We start from the raw sequence: 18,555 nt of genomic DNA on the forward strand, positions 1-18,555 counted from the left end.
TTGATGAGACAGGAGGTGGAGGGATGGGGGGTAGGGAGGAGGGAGGGAGACAAACAATATAAATATATACACTATATATTTCCTTGCATCTTTGGCAAATAGACATTTATCCTAATCCTTTCCAATACCCTGGAAGAAACACTGACTGAGAACATACTGGATCACTGAATTTCATATTCACATGCTGGGTATAGGAGTCATACCATTAGAATTATTGTAAAATACTGAAATAGCTGATTATTGTGGGGAAAACATGAAAGTTATTTAAACCCTGGACATGCAACACTAAATATAAACTTCAAATCGTGTCCAATTTGCCTCATGTTCCACAAAAATTCCACCATAGAATCGGATCATAAGGGGCATGTTTCCAGGGGTGTTAAAAATTGAACTTATAACACAAGGAAGCATCAGCTGTAACCACTGTAGACACTATCTTTCCAGTAAACAGGAGAGCATTCAACAGTTTTTAAGAAATTAAACATCTATATTGCATGTAGCAGGTAACTGCCAACCAGGTCAGGGCCCCATTGTTGGAGTTCTGTACAGAAAATATCAGAGTCTCTTGGCCCAGAGCACTTATATTTCACAGTGTTAAAGTTACCTGCAAAGGGAAAAGCTGGGCTTGTCTCCCTCTTCCATTCTGCTTGTTTATGATTTCATAAGGCCTGAAATGACTGCTTATTTTTTAAATGGAAATTTTGGTCCTGTCTAGTTCAGAAGACTATGAGGACATGAGGAGGAGGACATGATATCACAAGAGCCAAGAGTGAAAGTTGAACAATTGACAAGGAAAGAGATTTTTAGTTAGACAATAAAAAGTAAAGTTTTATTTAATATCAGTGACCACTAATTTGGAGATAGAAGCTTTTATTAAAGATTCATGGCGCCCACCTTCAATTAAGGATGAAGTTAAGTGTGCATCCTGATCATCCTGCCCCACCAAACAAATCCTCCAGCAAAACCAAAGAAGGTAAGGAGTGGACAATATATATATTTCCAAGGTAAAAACATACAGAAAAATCATTTTTATGATAAAACCTGTCAGGACTTACACATGAGAAACAAGCCTAATAAAAAAAAATAAAATCTTTGCAGGTCATCATTAGCACTTCTCCAAGATCATGTGGTAATGGCATATATGATATCCAATGTACTCAATACACTCTCTATGTACACTTACAAGTGCTCAGTAGTACCTAAGACTGAACTACATCACAATACCTTGTTAGCAGGTGATGGGGAATCATCCTCTTGATGTCTTTTTATTCCCCTCTTTAAAATACTGGTGGATGGAGAAGCAGAAGGAGACCAAATGCAGCGTGTCTGCACTCCATTGGGGCTTTCATTAACTTTAACCAAACCTACAGAATCAAGCTCCTTCAATTTCTGAGGAGAATCCACAGGGTCACTTTCTTCTGCACCCTCCTGGTCTGAGGCTACATTTTCAGGCACTGTAGCTGCCACTGCAGTTTCAGTGAATATTAAACCTTCCTCCTTCATTTCACTATCTTGAGGGCTGTGTGCTTCTATAGGAGTGTTCTCAGTCTTTTCTGCATCATTCTGATCATGTTTTGGCTCATTTATCTTTGTTTGGTCAGGTTTGTTAACAGTTTCTGTATCAGATATCTCCTCCATTTGTCCATTTTGACTCATTTCCTCCTCTTCTGTAGCTTCTGGCTCTGTGCCATTCTCCAAAGGAAGACAACTTTCTGTGGGCTCTTTTGAAACACAGTCAGTCAAACACTGTTCAATACTGTCAACTAGATTGGTGGCCTCTGGCTCCTGAATGACAGGGTCACAAGTTTTACTTTTGATATATGAGAGTTTCTCAAGATCTTCCTCCACTGGAATAGCATTTCCTTCCAAATCATTCTCAGATTTTATTCCTCTTTCTGAATCCTTAATAAAACTAGATTTCTTAATGGGGAGCAATGGTGTACTCATTGCACAAGGTTCCACAGACAACCTTTCTTCAAAATGAGAATCATTAGAAGAAGTTTCTAATGCAGTCATAGTTATCTGAATACATGTGCTTTTATGCTCACTTTGTGCAAGGTTATCTGTATTTTTTAATTCAGTGAATGACTTTTCTTGCTGTTGAGAGTTTTCACCACAGCAATTGTAGCTCTTCGATCTTCTCATCCTCTTGCTTCTTTTGTGCTGGCGCTCAAGTATCTGCAAAGGTTTTTCAGAGGAAAGAACATCATCTGAAGTGGTAGTTACTGCTGCAAATTCAGACAGAATGATTGCACTACAGTCTTCTACACTTCTTTGCTTATCAAGTGATTTATTTGCCTGTCTTGTTTTCAAAACTGGTTCAGATATGCATGGGTTCATGAAGGGTTCTCCCAATATGTTGGTTTTATTTTGTTCTACATTTGTGTTCTGCCCACCAACTGAGGTCTTTGCCAGGTCTATAATTCCTGTAGATTCATTAATAGCTGTATAGCTTTTTCTGTTATTCACTTCAGATGCCTGAGATATCAAAACAGTATCTTTGCCCACTTCAGAACTTGTTTCACCTTTATTTTTTACTTCAGACAGATTCCTAATTTCAGTTACTATTCCTTGTGAAGAGAGCTCCTGATTTTGGCTCTCTTTTCCTTCTTTCACTTTGCTTTGAAGAGGATCGCTTTTATTTTTCCATTTTCCAGATCTTTTCCTCTTGGTACTTTCTTCTCTTGTCTCAGAGCTATCAGACTCAGAATTTTCTATACTAGAAAGCAATCCTTGTGAAGCTCTTCTTGTTTGATACCGGGTGCGCCCCCTTGTCTTTTTCTGACCTGTTATATCCGAACCAGAATCTTGAACATCTATTTCAGATTTCAAGTTACCACTTTCAGATTTCTTGGCATTTTTGTTCATTTCCTCTTCAAGACCCCTTGAACTGCGAGACTCCTTTGGGCCAATATCTTCTGCAGCAGTCTTCTCATGAAAGCTGCACTCTTTTTTATTTGCATTTTCTTTTGCATCTACAGCTTTTTCAGGAACAGATATCTGCTTTTGGGATTCATCCTCTTTAATTTGTGGCACCCTCTTCTGGAAATACTTATCATCATCTTTACGTTTGTCCTTTTTCTGGTGACTGTTTTCTTTATCTTGACTGTTGGTTGAATTTTCTGGAATTTCTGTCCGTCGTCTTGAAGAACGTCTTAGTGCTTTCTGATTAGGAGACATTTGCGGAACTTGATTGTCATCATTAGATATCTGATCACATGATACAGCACCCACTGGAGGTGTATTTTCTTTAGAATCTAGATTGGGTCCTATACATTTTTCCTCCTCTTCTACACCATCTACAATTTGTTTTTGCTCTACTGTTGTACTCTCTATCACTGCAGAATTGGGAGTCTGTGTTTGAGTATCCAGAATGCATTTTGTCTCTTCCTTTTGACAAGATGTTCCAGATTTATTTTCCAAATGGGAGGCAACAACAGACTCCTGTATACTTTTCTCCTGTTCTAATTCTGTTAACAACTTGGACTGAAAATTTTCTCCATGCTGTGTTTTATTTTGCCTGTGACTCAACCTTTTTATCCCAGTAACTGTTCCTTCAAATTCAGATTTTGAAGAACTTTTCTTCTCCTCTTTAGGTTTTTCTATTTTGGAGGGAGTCTTTGGTGCATCTATACTTTCCTGTTTTAGAACAGCAGCAGTCCCAGATGCTCCCGATAGTCTATTCAGTGCAGAAGGGCTAAAGGGTCTGTTCTCTGAACTATCAAACTTTTCCAAAGTAATAAAGGACTGTCTTCGGCTTGCAGGTTGCGGTGTTCCAGAAATAACATCACTAGAAGATGAACTGCTGCTGATGTTTGAAATGTTTTCATTTCCAACTGAAGGCTCCTTTGCAACTGTTTCAGTTGCATGTTTTTTTGAATCCTCTCCTACTAAAAACTCCTTTGCAACCATTTCAGTTATACTTTTTTTAAAATCCTCCTCACAATTTAAATCTGATCTTTCTGGAACATGAGTGATGGATTTGTCTTCAATATTCACAGAATTCTCAAGAGGTTCACTTGACTTGCAGTCCCCAGTGATTTCATGTGTACTATTGTGCACACTGCTCTTTGTTCTCTCATCCTGCAAGGACAAATTAAGTGGCATTATAATACTTTTGCTACTTTCACCATAAACCCACAAAACATGCAATCCCATTTGGATTTGAAATAAAGTAAAAAATATACTGCTCTGCCTAAATAATGACAATGATTTTTAATCCATCCACCCACTCAAAACACTACAGATTTTCCTCTCTTAGCCACAGTTTAACTGTGTAACCTTTCCAGTGTAACTGACATGCTTTATACGGCAATATTTATTTTATTTGTTTAGTCCAAAGAAAGGGGAGCAGAAAGACCTTGTGAAAGTCTGTAGACAAAGAACAGCAGTCAACTTACTATTTACCAGGTTCTGTTTCAGTTATTAAATAGTACTTCATATACTGTTTACATTAATGTAAAGATTTTCTAAGCATACGGTACAGTACTTTCTGAAGACAATTAGGAGTTGTTACTAACATCTAAATTTAGGATTCTAGATACAATACAATGGCCATGGAGTCTGACAAGTAATGCTTTCAGAAGAGTCCTAAAGAGACAGAACACTGGCCATAAGGAGTTAAGTAAGGAGCAGGAAAAGGAAGTGTAACAGGTGTGCATAATCTGTACACATGCTATATTACACCAATTTTCCTGTGTCCTGAATTCTACATCCATTTAAATGTTCAGTGTTAACTGTGTGCCCTGTTCAGCCTGTACAACTTCATCCAGAGTCAAAGTTTATATTGCTAAAAAAGCCTAAGAGGATCTTTCTTACAGATTACATAATTTACTAAAAAAGCTACTGTCATAAGAGTAAATAGGTTAGCCTCAGGAATTACCTTACTAGCTAAAAACTACTTTGAAAAACTATGCAGACTAAATGATGTCTAAAAGGTTAGATGGAAACTCCAAGATTTTTTGTATCCTAATGAAGTTTCAGGTCCAAACTCACAAGCAGACAATAAAAAACATTTACATTTTAAAATAACCAGTGAAGAAGGAGAATGTGATGTGGAAGTCATAAAAAATAAATTCTTGGAAAAAATAAGATGGGCATGTGAAATAAGTTCATGTTTCAACTGTGGGACTAACTGAAATTCAAGCACTGAAGAATTTCTCAAAACAATTCTGTAATATTTTTAGTATCATATATACTCGTTCATTAGCCCGTTCACTTATAAGCCGACCCCCCAAAACAGATAGGTAAAAATAGCAAAAACTGTATGACCCTTTCATAAGCTGTCCCTATATTTCAGGGGTTGGAAAACTCTGGCTCCCGGCCTGTCAGGGTAAGCCTTGGGCAGGTTGGGACATTTTGTTTACTTGGAGCATCTGCAGGCATGGAGCCCCTCGGCCCCCTGTGGCTGCAGTTCGCCGTTCCCAGCCAAACTTTGGTGTAAACCCATTTGTAAGCCGACCCCCTGCTCTTTGATGCATCACTTTTTTTTACCAAAAATATTCGGCTTTTGAACGAGTATATACGGTAAGTTACTGAAGACATCTTGTATCAATTTTCTGACCTGTCTACAAGGTGGGCTGTTTTAGAGGCTCTTCTTGCTGTACCTGGCAGTTACAGGGATAAAAGCACTACTTATAGTTACTTGAACAGCTAACTGATGAATCATGTAATTATATGATTAACTAAACTCAATCAGGCAGACTCACAAATTTAGTACGATTGAGTTCAAATAGCCACAGTGTATACAATCTTGCATATGTTCTTCTCCTACCACCCCAAATGCTGAGGACTTTACTGTAAATCACAAGCAAACATGTTATGGTTCTCTGTTGTATTTGGAATTCATCTCAAATTAATTTGAGCCAATAAAGGCAATTAAAAAAAAAACACTAGGCACAAGACTATCAGAATGCTTTACACAATCATATGATTTCTGTGGTTGAAGTTAATCTAAGACACCAAGGAAACTGAATAAAAAAAATCTAAATTAAATTACGTTGCAAGAACAAAATTAGCAAATGTTCTCAAAACTCTGAACTTACTAACACGTCTTCCTCTTTTAGTTTTTATTCCTGGACCCAGCACAGCCTTACAAGATATTCTATAAAATGGAAACTCAAGTCCTATAAGAAATTTAGAGGTGCTCTTTGTTTTAGACTTATCAAGCTTACCCTCCCCACCACATATCAACTTTGGTCTGTGATCAGAGAAGTTCACTGTCATCACATTAGAATTGTTCCTCAAACAAACAGATTATAAATAAGCATGACAGAATTTATTTTTTTAATGATTATAATGCATATCAATGTTTATTCTTAACTTTTTTTATTTTTATTGATTTAAATTTTACAGTTGGGGAAAATTATGGGGGGGGAAATCAGACAACTATTTAATGAAAGCAGACACATTCAAAAAATTAAGAGCTTTATAACTGTTAAAAAGCAAACTGACATCACATGCCAAAATATATGAAGTAAATATCCTCATTAGAATTGATTTAAGTTCTCAAGCAGCATCTTTCTACCTTGTCTATCTTTTGATTATCGATGGAAATATTTTTGTTAGCTAGTGTGTGTATACTGAAATCAATTTTTACCAACAAATTACTGATAAAAATCTAATCCTTCCAAGCCTATTATAAAGCATCATAAAGGTAGTTGTAATTCTAGCATCTCCAAAACTATTAAACATGGTGAAAATACCTGAGGTTTCTTTTCAAGATCTTCCTTCTGCTCTTCTATTAAAGATGTTTTCAATCTAAAAACAAGACCACCCAAATTAGAGCTGTCGCAACAGAACTTAGAAAATATCTTATTACCACAAGGCCAGTTGGTATATCATACTTACAAAGAATCTTCCTGGCCCTGAGTATATTGAGAAAATAAGCCAGTATCTTGGGATGCATCCAGATTATTGTACATAGCAGGAATATCGATTCTGGAACCAAAAATATAATTTCAAGTAGGTGTAGCTTTATCTTAGAACTGCTAGTGAGAGACACGTAATTTAAAAACAGTTTCAATGCTGAAAATTCTCATCAAGGAAACCCTACATAGACTGAACTGCCAAGTCCTCACAAGATTATTTACCCTTCTAAATCATTCTGTGACATGGAATGAGAGAACTCTTGCAGTGAAAGTGCAATTCCAGCAATCAGTGCTTGCTATGGAGGAACTGCTGTTTACATACAGGTATAAAATGCTTTTTTGATCTTTTGATGCCTGTCTTCAGATCATACTGCCAGCTAAAGACTTTCCTTATTTCAATTACTGAAAAATGCCATTTTACTAGTTTTAGCCTAAAAGCGAACATGAATCATTGGGTGATGTTCTACGGCCTGTGTCATGCAGGTAAAATTAGACCAGTGGTTCTCAAACTTTTGTACTGGTGACTCCTTTCACATAGCTAGCCTCTGAGTGCGACCGCCCCTTATACATTAAAAACATGTTTTTATATATTTAACATCACTATAAATGCTGGATGCAAAGCGGGATCCGAGGTGGAGGCTGACAGCTTGCGACCCCAACCCCCCCATGTAATAACCTTGTGATCCCCTGAGGGGTCCCAACCCCCCGTTTAAGAACCCCTGAACTAGACAATTATGGTCAGTTCTGGACCTCAAGCACAATCTCTGAATAAAGTATAAATCAGAGATTGGTCCTGTCCCTTTAAGATACTGTTTCTCCAAATAACTCTGATGTCTTTAGCCAAAAGATCTTTTTATGTTAGCTTCAAGCTCTGGAGCTTGCATGTAATAGCACAAGCTGCATAATTAATATCCTATTCAAGTCTGAGGACATTAAACAAATTAAATTTAAAATTTGTCCTGATCAATTCATAATACGACCACTCGTCAGTGCTATGGATTACAAACCTCTTTGTCCTAAGAACTTCTTTTTGGTGTTCTGTCAATATTCTCTCTTTTGTTTCCAAAGGAATAACCACAAAATCAACAGATTTCTCCTCTTCCAAAAGTATCTCGCTTGATTTTGTCTTTGAAGATGAAAATTCTAGTTTCAGCTATGGAAAGGAAAAAAATGGTTTAAAAACCAAGATAAAGGAAATACTATTAATGATACTTCTGTACCCCGGGTATACCATCCCAAAACAGAACAAATACTAACCTACAGTAACTATGGTTCTTAGAGATGTTGCATTCAGTATTGATCCTACTATAGGATCAATGCACCTAATGCATAAGAGATTATTAATTTTTTTTAAAAGCTATGTGAGGGACATGTATGTCCCCATATGCCTCATGATACCATGTGAGGGTACAAAAAAAAAAAAAATGGACTGGCCATGAGCCTCCTTCAGGTCCCTTACAATTAAAAGCCCATGTTAGCTAACTACTCTAAGAGGAGGGGATGGAGAGTAGGACATGGGATCTACATGCATGGCATCCTAAAGCAGCACAGTTACTGTAAGATAGGTAACCATTCTTTTTTGGAGCATGTGTCGGTATGGATTATAGTGCAGATGGCTGGCATGCAATATGCACTCAGAATGGTGGGAACTGGGAGCTCCAGAAGCATCAAACAGAGACTGTAATATTGTTCTCTCCAACTTTGCATCTGACTTGTCAGTTATTTGCACGGCATAGTGTTTGACAAAAGGTTAGTGAGTTACTCCATGTTGCTGCCTTACAGATTTAATACTGACATATTAAAGCAGGCAGAGGATGCAGCTTGTGACATGTTGGAGTGAGCCTGGATGTTCAGTGGGAGACGTACATCAACCAGGTAGTAACACAGTGAAATACATTTTGTTATCCATTTTGATACCCTGTGAAGGAATGGCCTGACCTTTAGAACATCTGGCTACAGCAATAAACAGATGGGATTTTAGTATGAATGGTTTATTCCTTTTCATAAAGCAGAGCCCTGGATATGTCTAGGGTGTGTGGTTTCGTTTCTTTTACACAGAATGAGTTTTTGAGGCTGATTGACTAGTTTAAAAGAAAATCTGAGACCACTTTATGAATTATCTTCGGGTGAAGCCTTAGAACTGTCTCGGCCCTATCAAATGTCATTAAGTAGGATTCAGCCATAAATGCCTGAAGCTCGCTCACTCCTCCTGGTTGAAGTGATAACCTATGACGAAGTAGGAATGTTCTTGATGTGTTATGTGAATGCTGAGTGGCGAATATTAACCTGGGAAGGTTGCAGGGGAGTTGGGCTGCCTGTATTGGGGAAGGGAGCAAACCTGAGCATGTAACCTGAGAACCCAGGAAGGAGGTTGGAGGCCAGGTAACACCTCTGCCTGGGAAAAATGGACAAAGGACACGAAGGCTGGGGGAGGAGCCGGGGGGAGGCTGAGTGAGAGGCTGGAGGAAGTTTCAGTTTGGAGCTGGCTGGGAAATGGAGAGGGGTGCCCCAACGGGGCTTGGGCCTCCCAGTGGGGCTGTGGCCTCCCTGGGGCCCCTAGATGGACCTAACTAAAGGGAGTACTTCTGTCTGTACCGGCAAGATCTGTTTTGGACTGTGTTTCTCTCGTTTAAATAAACCTGTTTTACTGGCTGGCTGAGAGTCATGGTGAATCGCGGAAACCCGGGGGCGCCGGGCCTAATCTCCCACCACACTCCATGACATAACCACTAAGAAGATTTACTTCAGAATGAGGTGGTGAAAGGAGCATTCTGAGAGAGGCTCAAAACAGAGGATCCATGAGCCTCAGGAAGATTATACTGAACTGCCAGGTTGAAGTAGGTTCTCTGACCAGCAGGTCAGAGTGTAAAAGCCTCTTGAGAAACTTTGATTCTGTGCATGTCGACTTGAGTATTACGATTGTTTCCATGATGGGTAAACTGGCTGTCTACTCTGAAAGCACGGGTGAACCAGTTCTTTCTTCTGAGACTGGTATTTGCAGAACTTCCTATAGGGGATTGGTGTACAAATCCTCAGTGACCTCACACAGTGGCCCTCGAGTCCTTCAAGGTGTGCTTTACTGTTCTTTTGGTGAAGAGCTCTAATCTCTTGAATGGGAGGTGTCTCATGACCCTGAATCTCCCTCAGTACTCTGGATGCTAACTGCCAGGACAACCGCGGGCATGTTGGAGGAGTCCATGACTACCTGCAAGGCTGTTTGGTCTTCCCTTAAAGGGGATTATAATTCCTCCCTAGTGTCCTGTGGCACTTTTGCCAGGACAGGAGTCATTCTCTCCCATATCAGGATATTACACTTGATGAACGATGCCTGGTAGCTTGCCACACAGAACTGCAGTGAGGTGGATGAGTAGGCTTTGAGCCCAAACACAGCTAGATTTTTTGGGGGTTATCCTTGGACATGCCTTTTGTCAACTGCAATTTGTCCTGCACTTCAGCAACTACTAGTGACCCTGGATCTGCTGGGATTAAAAGCCTTCCAAATTTTCCGAAGGCACCTGACAGAGTTTCTCCACCTGTTTAGACACAGGTTGGAAGGTAGCCAGAGTGCGCCAGAGCACTTTGCTAGCTCCCATGTGCCCTTGTCACAATATCCCCAGTATGGATAGGTTGGCATGGCATATGGGTACTGACCTAGTTGCCGCAGGTTGGCCCAATGCCACTCATGTCTTTTTTGAGGCAGTGCTCAGAAACAGTACCACCTCTAGGGTCACTCTCAGAAGGTAACAGAGCATCACTGTTTGTTGCTGAGATGAAATGATAATCTGGCAACAAAGATGTAGTTTGAATTGCAGTGCTGCAGTATAGCGTCATTTCCCCATTCTGGCACCTGCTACTGCACCAGTACCGATGATGTTCCCTGGAGGGAATCTCAACAGCTCTTTAAGGTGTACCTTGATCCTATAATAGGTGCAGCGGTTGGCATATATGCCTTTGTCAGTGTAGATGCTAGCAGTCCCAGTTACTTAGGGTCACACTTCCTTGGAGGAGGACTAGGCCCCTATTCTTGGAGGTCTGATGTGTCTCTCTTCTATGGGGAAGGGTATCTGTCTGGTCTCCACTTGCCCTAACTATTGTATTGTGGTGCTGATGCCAATGATGATGTCGTCAGTACCAGAGAAGCAAGTGCCACGTCTGCCAGTAATGGTGTCAAAGCAGCTGACGGCACAGGTGTTGGGAGAAGCATCGGCTAACACTGAAGGCTTTGGTGTTGGGGCGATGAGCACCAATGTAACTAGTTTCTATTTCGAAGATGTTTTCTTCCCTGCCTTCTTTTGCTGCTGGATCCTCGGATGGGGTGTCTGCTCAGAGGGGCACTTGCTGAGGATGACTTGTTAAGATTTTTTTGGAGATCTCTTTCAGGTCTGAGATAATGCGTATTAATTGCGTGTATGTGTGTAGCTTCAGCCATATTGTCCTCACCTTGCAAATCATCGATGAGAAGGATTTGGACACTGAATACTTAAGAGGAGGTGCCTCTCCCCCCAACAGAAAAGGCATCCACTCTGCCCATTAACCAAGAGAATAAGTCCACTGAAAGTCAGTTAGTGCTTATACCCTGAAGGTTTAGAGTCTGCTATTAAGGGTTGGCATAAGGCACCTCACCCTCAGCCAGCTAGACAGGGGTGTCTTTCTGGGATAGTTTTTTAGGAATGTCCACATTAAAGTATTAATGAAGATGAGGAGGGCAAACAGGATTTTCTTCACAAAACTAGTCTAAAAGATGAGCCTGAAGGTCGAAGTAGTGGGTTGGACACTTACCAGGTTCCATCCTGCTACCCAGGCAGTAACAGGGAGTTGGGGAAGGTCCTGGCTGGTGGCACAGGGTACATGCATGGCCCTCATGGACAGTGCTAGTCAAAGCAATCCAATCTCAGATGCAGGAGGTGCATGTGCACCAACAACAGGATACACACACACACGCACACAAATACTTTGCCATGATACACAGCCAAAAATAACTAATCAGATCTTAATGTTCAGCATCCTGCTGGCTGCTCTCCCATATGGAGCCTCTGCTGATTAAACTTCCACTTCTTATAAAACCTACCTTGCCTCAAGTTTCCATAGCAATAACAAAAAAGAAATCTCCAAAAATACTAGACAATCTGAATAGGGAAAAACAGCCAACTGCCATTAGGTTGGCTTGCTTCAGACTGGTGGACCTGAGATACAAAAACAGCGTACCTGATAGTTTCTTGTGGAAGAAAAAGTCAGCACAAAGTAATGTTTAATTTTAATACATCCATTTGTATGCATCTTACCTTCGCTGTTGTTACATGAGCAGTGGTAGTCTTGTCTTTCAGACCATTGGCCTGTGCCAGCAAGGAATCCCTTTTTCCACCCGATTTTACTTCTATTCCACTTATCTTTGCATCCCACTGGGAATTTTCTGTCTATTTAAAGAGAAATAAAAATTTTGTTTAGTGTAAATAGACAAAGTAGATAATTTAATGAAACTTTGCATAAGATTCAATTACACTCATGACTTTGAAAAATATGTTTGCTTACCTTCCACAGTATATTCCTCTAAAATGTAAAGATTTTTGCAGATATACTGCATAAGAACAGGCCAATAGTTAAGGTAAAATCCTAGTTATTATTTACCAAATGCCATCTCAGCCTAGGCCCTTCAGCCTCTGGTTATTCTAATTTAGGATATGGTTATTACCTCAAACACTAATCAACCTCAAATTATAGTAAAATCTCGATTACTGTAACTCCATAGGACACTGTTACTATCTCCAACACAATTCCAGAATTGTATAAATTACTCATAAGTAGTAACGTAACAGGTACTTACAGCATCAGAAAATGGACCACTGGACTCTTCCACTATCTCAACACTTTCAAAACCAGGTACTAAAAGCAGAATTTTCTTTTTGGCTTGGCTTAATATGGATCTGTTTAAGGAAAAAAAATGAAGAATTACGGAAAAAGTGCACAAGATCGTTAAGTTCATTACTACTTATAATAAGCAGCTCACATACAGTGAAGCAGAATGAAGGTCACGGATTCTATACATCTATAGATATACTTGTTCAAGAAAAGGTATTTTTTAGATCTGAAGCTTTCTACAAGCAAAGAACTCATTTGTGAGGACTTCCAAACTAACCTGATAACCCATGAACACCTTTTCCTTCCCTTCCAAAATTCCTAAAATAAAACTTCACATTTAAATTCTCATTCCATACAAATTCACTCCTATATTAGGGATACGTTCATGACAATCACAATTAGTGGTTTGATTATTTTTTATCTCTATGTACTTGACCAAGGTTAAATCCTGAATTTAGGAACAGTTTTCCCTACTTAACATCCTATTTATAAGAAGTTTGATTTTTTGATGTTTAGGGCCAATAACAAATTTAAAAGCTTATGTTATCTTGGCTTGATTTATAAATACTCTGTGATTATGCAGCAAAATCAAACACAACAAATATACAAGAGAGCATCTTACTTTAATTCTTCAGGGTATGTTAACACAGTAGCTTTAGCAAATGTTGCATTCCAGAACTGAGCACTTTGGTTGCGTATCTGTTTACTCTTATGCAGAAATATTACGCACAGCAATGGAGAGAGCTGCTCTAATAGGTCACTATCATAAAATCCAGTATAGTGGGATTGTAAACATACAATTATCTCTCCCAAAAGTTTTTCTAACTGTAAAAAAAGAGAAAGGTGTAAATAATTTTTGAATCATGTATATATTCTAAAAATTAAAATAGTGAAATAAACAAGATTTATATAGTGGCAGTTTATGTAGACACGACAAGAATATGGCCTAAGAATAGGTCTGGACTCAGTTCCACAGAAATACTAAACTTCTATATATGAAGGAGCCCATAATATTTAATTCAACACAGGTTTGAACTTCACCCTAGCCAGTTTTCAGTTCAAGTTTATAGTACACCTTTAAGCGAAATGCTTACTAGCTTGCTCTAATACAAATACCATTTTGTTTTTAGAGCACAAAATTCTCAGATTTAAAGGTCATACAGTATTAGTTCTTTCCTAGACAATTTACCTTGTTGCTGAGACTACTGTATACTCTAGATACATCAGCAAGCCTATGAAAGAAAGAACATAGTATGGATGAAGTATTAATGAAATATTTCTTAATCCTATTTGTTCTCAACAACACTTCCAACGATATTGATATATGACACTAGAAAAGATGCAATAGTCCATCTTCAAGGTCTCACACCAACATATGAAGTTGCATATTATTTTAATAGCTACATTTTATAATTTACAACCCTTCTTGATTTCCCCATAATGGCCATAAACAAACTTTTTAAGCTAATGAGCATGACAATTAAAAATCAGTTCTAATAATCCCCACATAGTTTACCAATCCATAACTAATTGTTTTCTAATAGAGTTAATTTCTTCTAACTTCCTTCTGTTCCGCTTGGTCTGAGCTACACCGATTCTGCAAGCAAACTTCCCTAACTAACTTCAGAGAGATTTTTGCATACATAGCTGCAGCAGCACATGGAGAGAGTTTAATACGGTATCCAATAGGCTTAACTGTAACCACCTTGCACGGTGAAAATTAAACAGATTAATAGTTTTGACCTCCAAAAATGAACAATTTTTAAAAGGAAGTCTTTGGAAAATACAATAGAACGCAAAGCACTGCAAAAATATTTCAAAACCTTTATATAAAATTTCCCACAGCTTAAACATTTTAGGCTTTTACTTAAGTTGAAAACATGCAACCACAAACTTGGTTTCCTTATTCTTGTGATAAAACTCATCCATTTTCTGCCAATCTAGGAAGACTGTTCTGAGTACATCTTAATAGTACTTAACCCATATAACTGTATACTGAATAAATTAAAAGCAAGACATCATTGTGTTTTTCTTTATACGTTATGCTATACAGTTTTAAAGTGAATTACTTAAGATATCATATATTCCTATTGGAATCTGTTTCAGGAAAAACAAATTGCAAATAGCTCTTCAGTTAGTAAGACTAGATAACTGCAAGCGTGTGTTAATTTGCACATTAAAGAAGACTGGGGTTTATAAATGCTATTTTATACAGAAGTTTATATTTTGGATAAATATATTAATGTGAAAGATAGTCATGAAAAACACAGAACATTTTTAAAGAGTGAAGTTTTCAATGTGATGGTTAAGTGGCAAAACAGGACAGGGATTCTGAGGTTGACACTACGTTCATTCTGGAGGAACAACACTGTTAAAGACAACCTTCAAATTAAAGCTATTACTAGCAAGTCCTTATTTAGAATCCCAGGGAGACCTCACTATCCATAAGTTCATGTTCAATGTAACTACAGAGCAAGTATGCAGCAGTTTTGAAGAATGGAGTCTTCAGAAAATCGGTTACCAATATACTAGTAGTAGTTGAGTATCCAACTTTTACAAATTCAAACTTGATATCTGAAATTCACGCTGAATTCTATAAGGCACAGGGCACCCTCAAAAACCACTAAATTCAGCAGGAGTTGTGGACACTTAGGGCTGGTCTACACTGGGGGGGAAATCAATCTAAGATACGCAACTTCAGCTACGTGAATTGCGTAGCTGAAGTCGAAGTATCTTAGATCGAGTTACCTACTGTCCTCGCGGTGCGGGATCGATGTCCGCCCTGTCAACTCCGCTACCGCCGTTCGCGTTGGAGGAGTTCTGGAGTCGATAGGAGCTCGTTCGGGGATCAATATATCACGTCTAAATGAGACGTGATATATCGATCCCCGAGAAATCAACTGCTACCCACCGATACGGCCAGTAGTGAAGACGTAGCCTTAGTACCTCACAAGACAGCAGCTTTGGGTAGCCTGATTTATGGGCTATATTTTAATATAGCATGCTGCAGATGCCACAGTTTCACCAATATGCAGCAATATTACAATGTACATTTATCTAGAAGTCATCCCATAATTTCTGAAATACTCACTTTGTTTTTTCATAAAACACTGCAAGTGGTTTTGACAGATTTGCAAACATAGTTCTGATCATTGAAGGCAAAGAAACGTGGCTGATGATGTCGTGAAGAATAGCAATAACTGAAGTGCCAACCGAGATCAATGTTTCTGACTGGGTATCTTTGGAACTGAGCATATGGAAAGAGTTCATCAACTTCACTAGAAGTTTAAAGAGGGAGGCCAGCTTTCCAAGAGGTTCCTTTTTCTTCTTAGACCAATCTGTAGGTGTCTGAGGGGCTAAAGCAAAAAATAAATCCATTAAAGATAGTGACCTTAAACTTTCCCTTCTGCTTTATACAAAATTCAACTCAATATTGTCTGACATACATTAGAATGAAATAGCTCAGGATTAGAATGAAATAGTTCAGGGCAATAGTAAACAGCATATTTGGACTCCTAAAATAGCTCATCGGTATAAATACACTATAACCAAACAAACATTCTAATTTAGTGCAGTTGCTGTGGATTTGATTCCAATTTGCCATTCACCCACCCTTATGGCCTGGAACTGATGCAGGAGCTTTGATACTGAGTAATCTTACATACTCTTAAATTCTACGTGTAAAAAATAGAAGGGCCAGATTCTGATACGCTTAGTCATGTGGACTAGTACTCAAAGTTGGATAAAACTGAAAACGTTTCAATTAAAAGTTTACATCACATTATTTCAAAGGGAAAATCATTTCTCTTCAGCTCTAACTAGTACAGAGGTGGGCAAACTATGGCCAGCGGGACACATCCTGCCCCCGGGACCCTCCTGCCCAGCCCCTGAGCTCTTGGCCCAGGAGGCTAGCCCTCAGTCCCTCCCCTGCTGTTTCCCCTCCTCCACAGCCTTAGCTCACTGCGTCACTGGTGCAATGCTCCGGGCGGCAGAGCCGTGGCCTGAGCCAGTGCTCTGTGCTGAGAGGTGGCATGGCTAGTTCCAGTTGGGCAGCGCAGCTGCCTGTCCTGGTGCTCTGGGAGGCATGGCTGTAGTGTCACCAGCCACCGGTGCTCCAGGCAGCGCGGTAAGGGGTCAGTCAAGAATGAGAGGAAGAGGGGTTGGATGGGGAGAGGTGTTCAAGGGGGGCAGTCAGGAATGAGAGGAGGGGTTGGCTGGGGCAGTGGGTGACAGTCAGGGGCAGGGGGCCCTGGGTCAGTCAGGAGACAGGGAGGGGTGTATGGGGCAAGGATCCCGCGGGGCCCATCAGGGGACAGGGGGAAATTGGCCACCCCAGGACTCCTGCCCCATCCATCAGGGAGCGAGAAGCGCGCGGCGGGGGGGGGGTGGGTGGGTGGCGGTCAGATAGGGGTTGGATAGGGAGCCGCACCTGGCTGTTTGGGAATGCGCAGTCTCCCCTAACCAGCCCTCCCTACAATTTTGGAACCCGGATGTGGCCCTCAAGCCAAAAAGTTTGCCCATCCCTGAACTAGTACCTCCACTCCTTGAGTAGTCCTCCCAGATAGCTGCATGTAAGATACTACTCAATATGTGCACAGATGGCAGATGCTACAGTAAAAAATTAAATCAATTTCCATTTGTAGTTCCATCTTTAAAATAATGTTCTAGTGTTTACTTCCATTTTAATGGCTATGAACAGGGGAACAGGAAAACCAGTAACGTGTGCCCAACACCTTCTGTATTTATATATCAATAGCGCAAATGAAAGGTGGAAAACAATTTCCCTAACATAGGACTTTGCGTCAGTGATATGGGACACAAAGCTACTAAAATGAAGTAATGCCCATTTCAATTGCAGCACTGATAAGTGTTATGAAATTAACCACATGTGCAAAAACTTTTATGTTTTAAAGTTAATTGCTTAATGTATAAATTCTTCAAGGCACATTATATGTTAAACTAAAACTGGAAACTGTAGAGTAATAATCAAGTGTTGCTTTTTTAGGCTATGTTTCAACAAAGTAGTATGTGAAATGCAGGAGTTTTTGGACTGCTACTAAAACAAAATGCCTTAGTAGACTTAAGACTTTAAAAAAATGAAATTATAATTGAACCCACAACTAAATTTTCCAAATTTAAAAGAACGTTTATGTTTTCAATAATCCACTAAACAGGTAAAAAATTGGCTACTGTCATATACCAACCTATATCCTGATTTTCACATGTGCTGAGCCCCAAGGAGCTTTTACCAAGCTTACATGGGAGCTGCTAAACGCTGAATAGTTCTGAAAAATCAGACTTATGTGCCTAAGCATGGATTCAGGACCTTAATTTTAGTTTCCTATTTTTGAAAATCTTGGACTCAACTCTTAATTAAGAAAGAAAAATACCTCAGAGATGGACTGTTAAGAATGTACAATACCTAATTTATCACTTGCAATAATTCTAGTTTTCAACCATTTACTCTTTGAAATCACAGAACAAATCTAATCGTTGGAAATTTTTCTTACATCTATTTTTTGGCTGATATTTAGTCCCATATGGTGCAAAGTTGATGCAGTCAACCATAACTGACACAATATGGGTGAGACCGTCCACCACTGACAGGCTCTGAGGGGGAAGAAAAGCAAAAATCATTAGCAAAGCCATAGGGGTGGAGAACAATGTGAAACAGTGTTTGAAAGAAACCTAGTAGTGACTGTGGGTAACAATCTGGATACATGTTCAGCACGGAGACCAATGCAATTTTAAGCTGCAAGGAGGAAATAATCAGGGCTAGGTTACCACCTAGTCTAACTCAGCATCACTCCAGTGAATTCAAACAAGCAGA

The 18,555-nt window shown here is 39.4% G+C and overlaps 1 protein-coding gene across 6 annotated transcripts in view; it reads right to left on the bottom strand.

The window, feature by feature from the left end:
* Positions 1 to 18,555, bottom strand: part of RIF1 (replication timing regulatory factor 1) — a 56,240-nt gene that overhangs the window by 5,116 nt on the left and 32,569 nt on the right. For all 6 annotated transcript variants that reach the window (XM_030579502.1, XM_030579497.1, XM_030579501.1 and 3 more), the window contains exons 20-29: positions 18,236 to 18,335; positions 15,817 to 16,081; positions 13,915 to 13,957; positions 13,348 to 13,550; positions 12,691 to 12,790; positions 12,152 to 12,283; positions 7,877 to 8,022; positions 6,850 to 6,939; positions 6,705 to 6,759; positions 1,225 to 4,083 (exon numbers count right to left, since the gene is read on the bottom strand). In XM_030579502.1, coding sequence (XP_030435362.1) covers positions 1,225 to 4,083; positions 6,705 to 6,759; positions 6,850 to 6,939; positions 7,877 to 8,022; positions 12,152 to 12,283; positions 12,691 to 12,790; positions 13,348 to 13,550; positions 13,915 to 13,957; positions 15,817 to 16,081; positions 18,236 to 18,335 — 3,993 coding nt within the window. The remainder of the gene's footprint in view (positions 1 to 1,224; positions 4,084 to 6,704; positions 6,760 to 6,849; positions 6,940 to 7,876; positions 8,023 to 12,151; positions 12,284 to 12,690; positions 12,791 to 13,347; positions 13,551 to 13,914; positions 13,958 to 15,816; positions 16,082 to 18,235; positions 18,336 to 18,555) is intronic.

This window comes from Gopherus evgoodei, chromosome 11 (assembly GCF_007399415.2).
Source record: "Gopherus evgoodei ecotype Sinaloan lineage chromosome 11, rGopEvg1_v1.p, whole genome shotgun sequence".
Lineage (NCBI taxonomy): Eukaryota > Metazoa > Chordata > Testudines > Testudinidae > Gopherus > Gopherus evgoodei.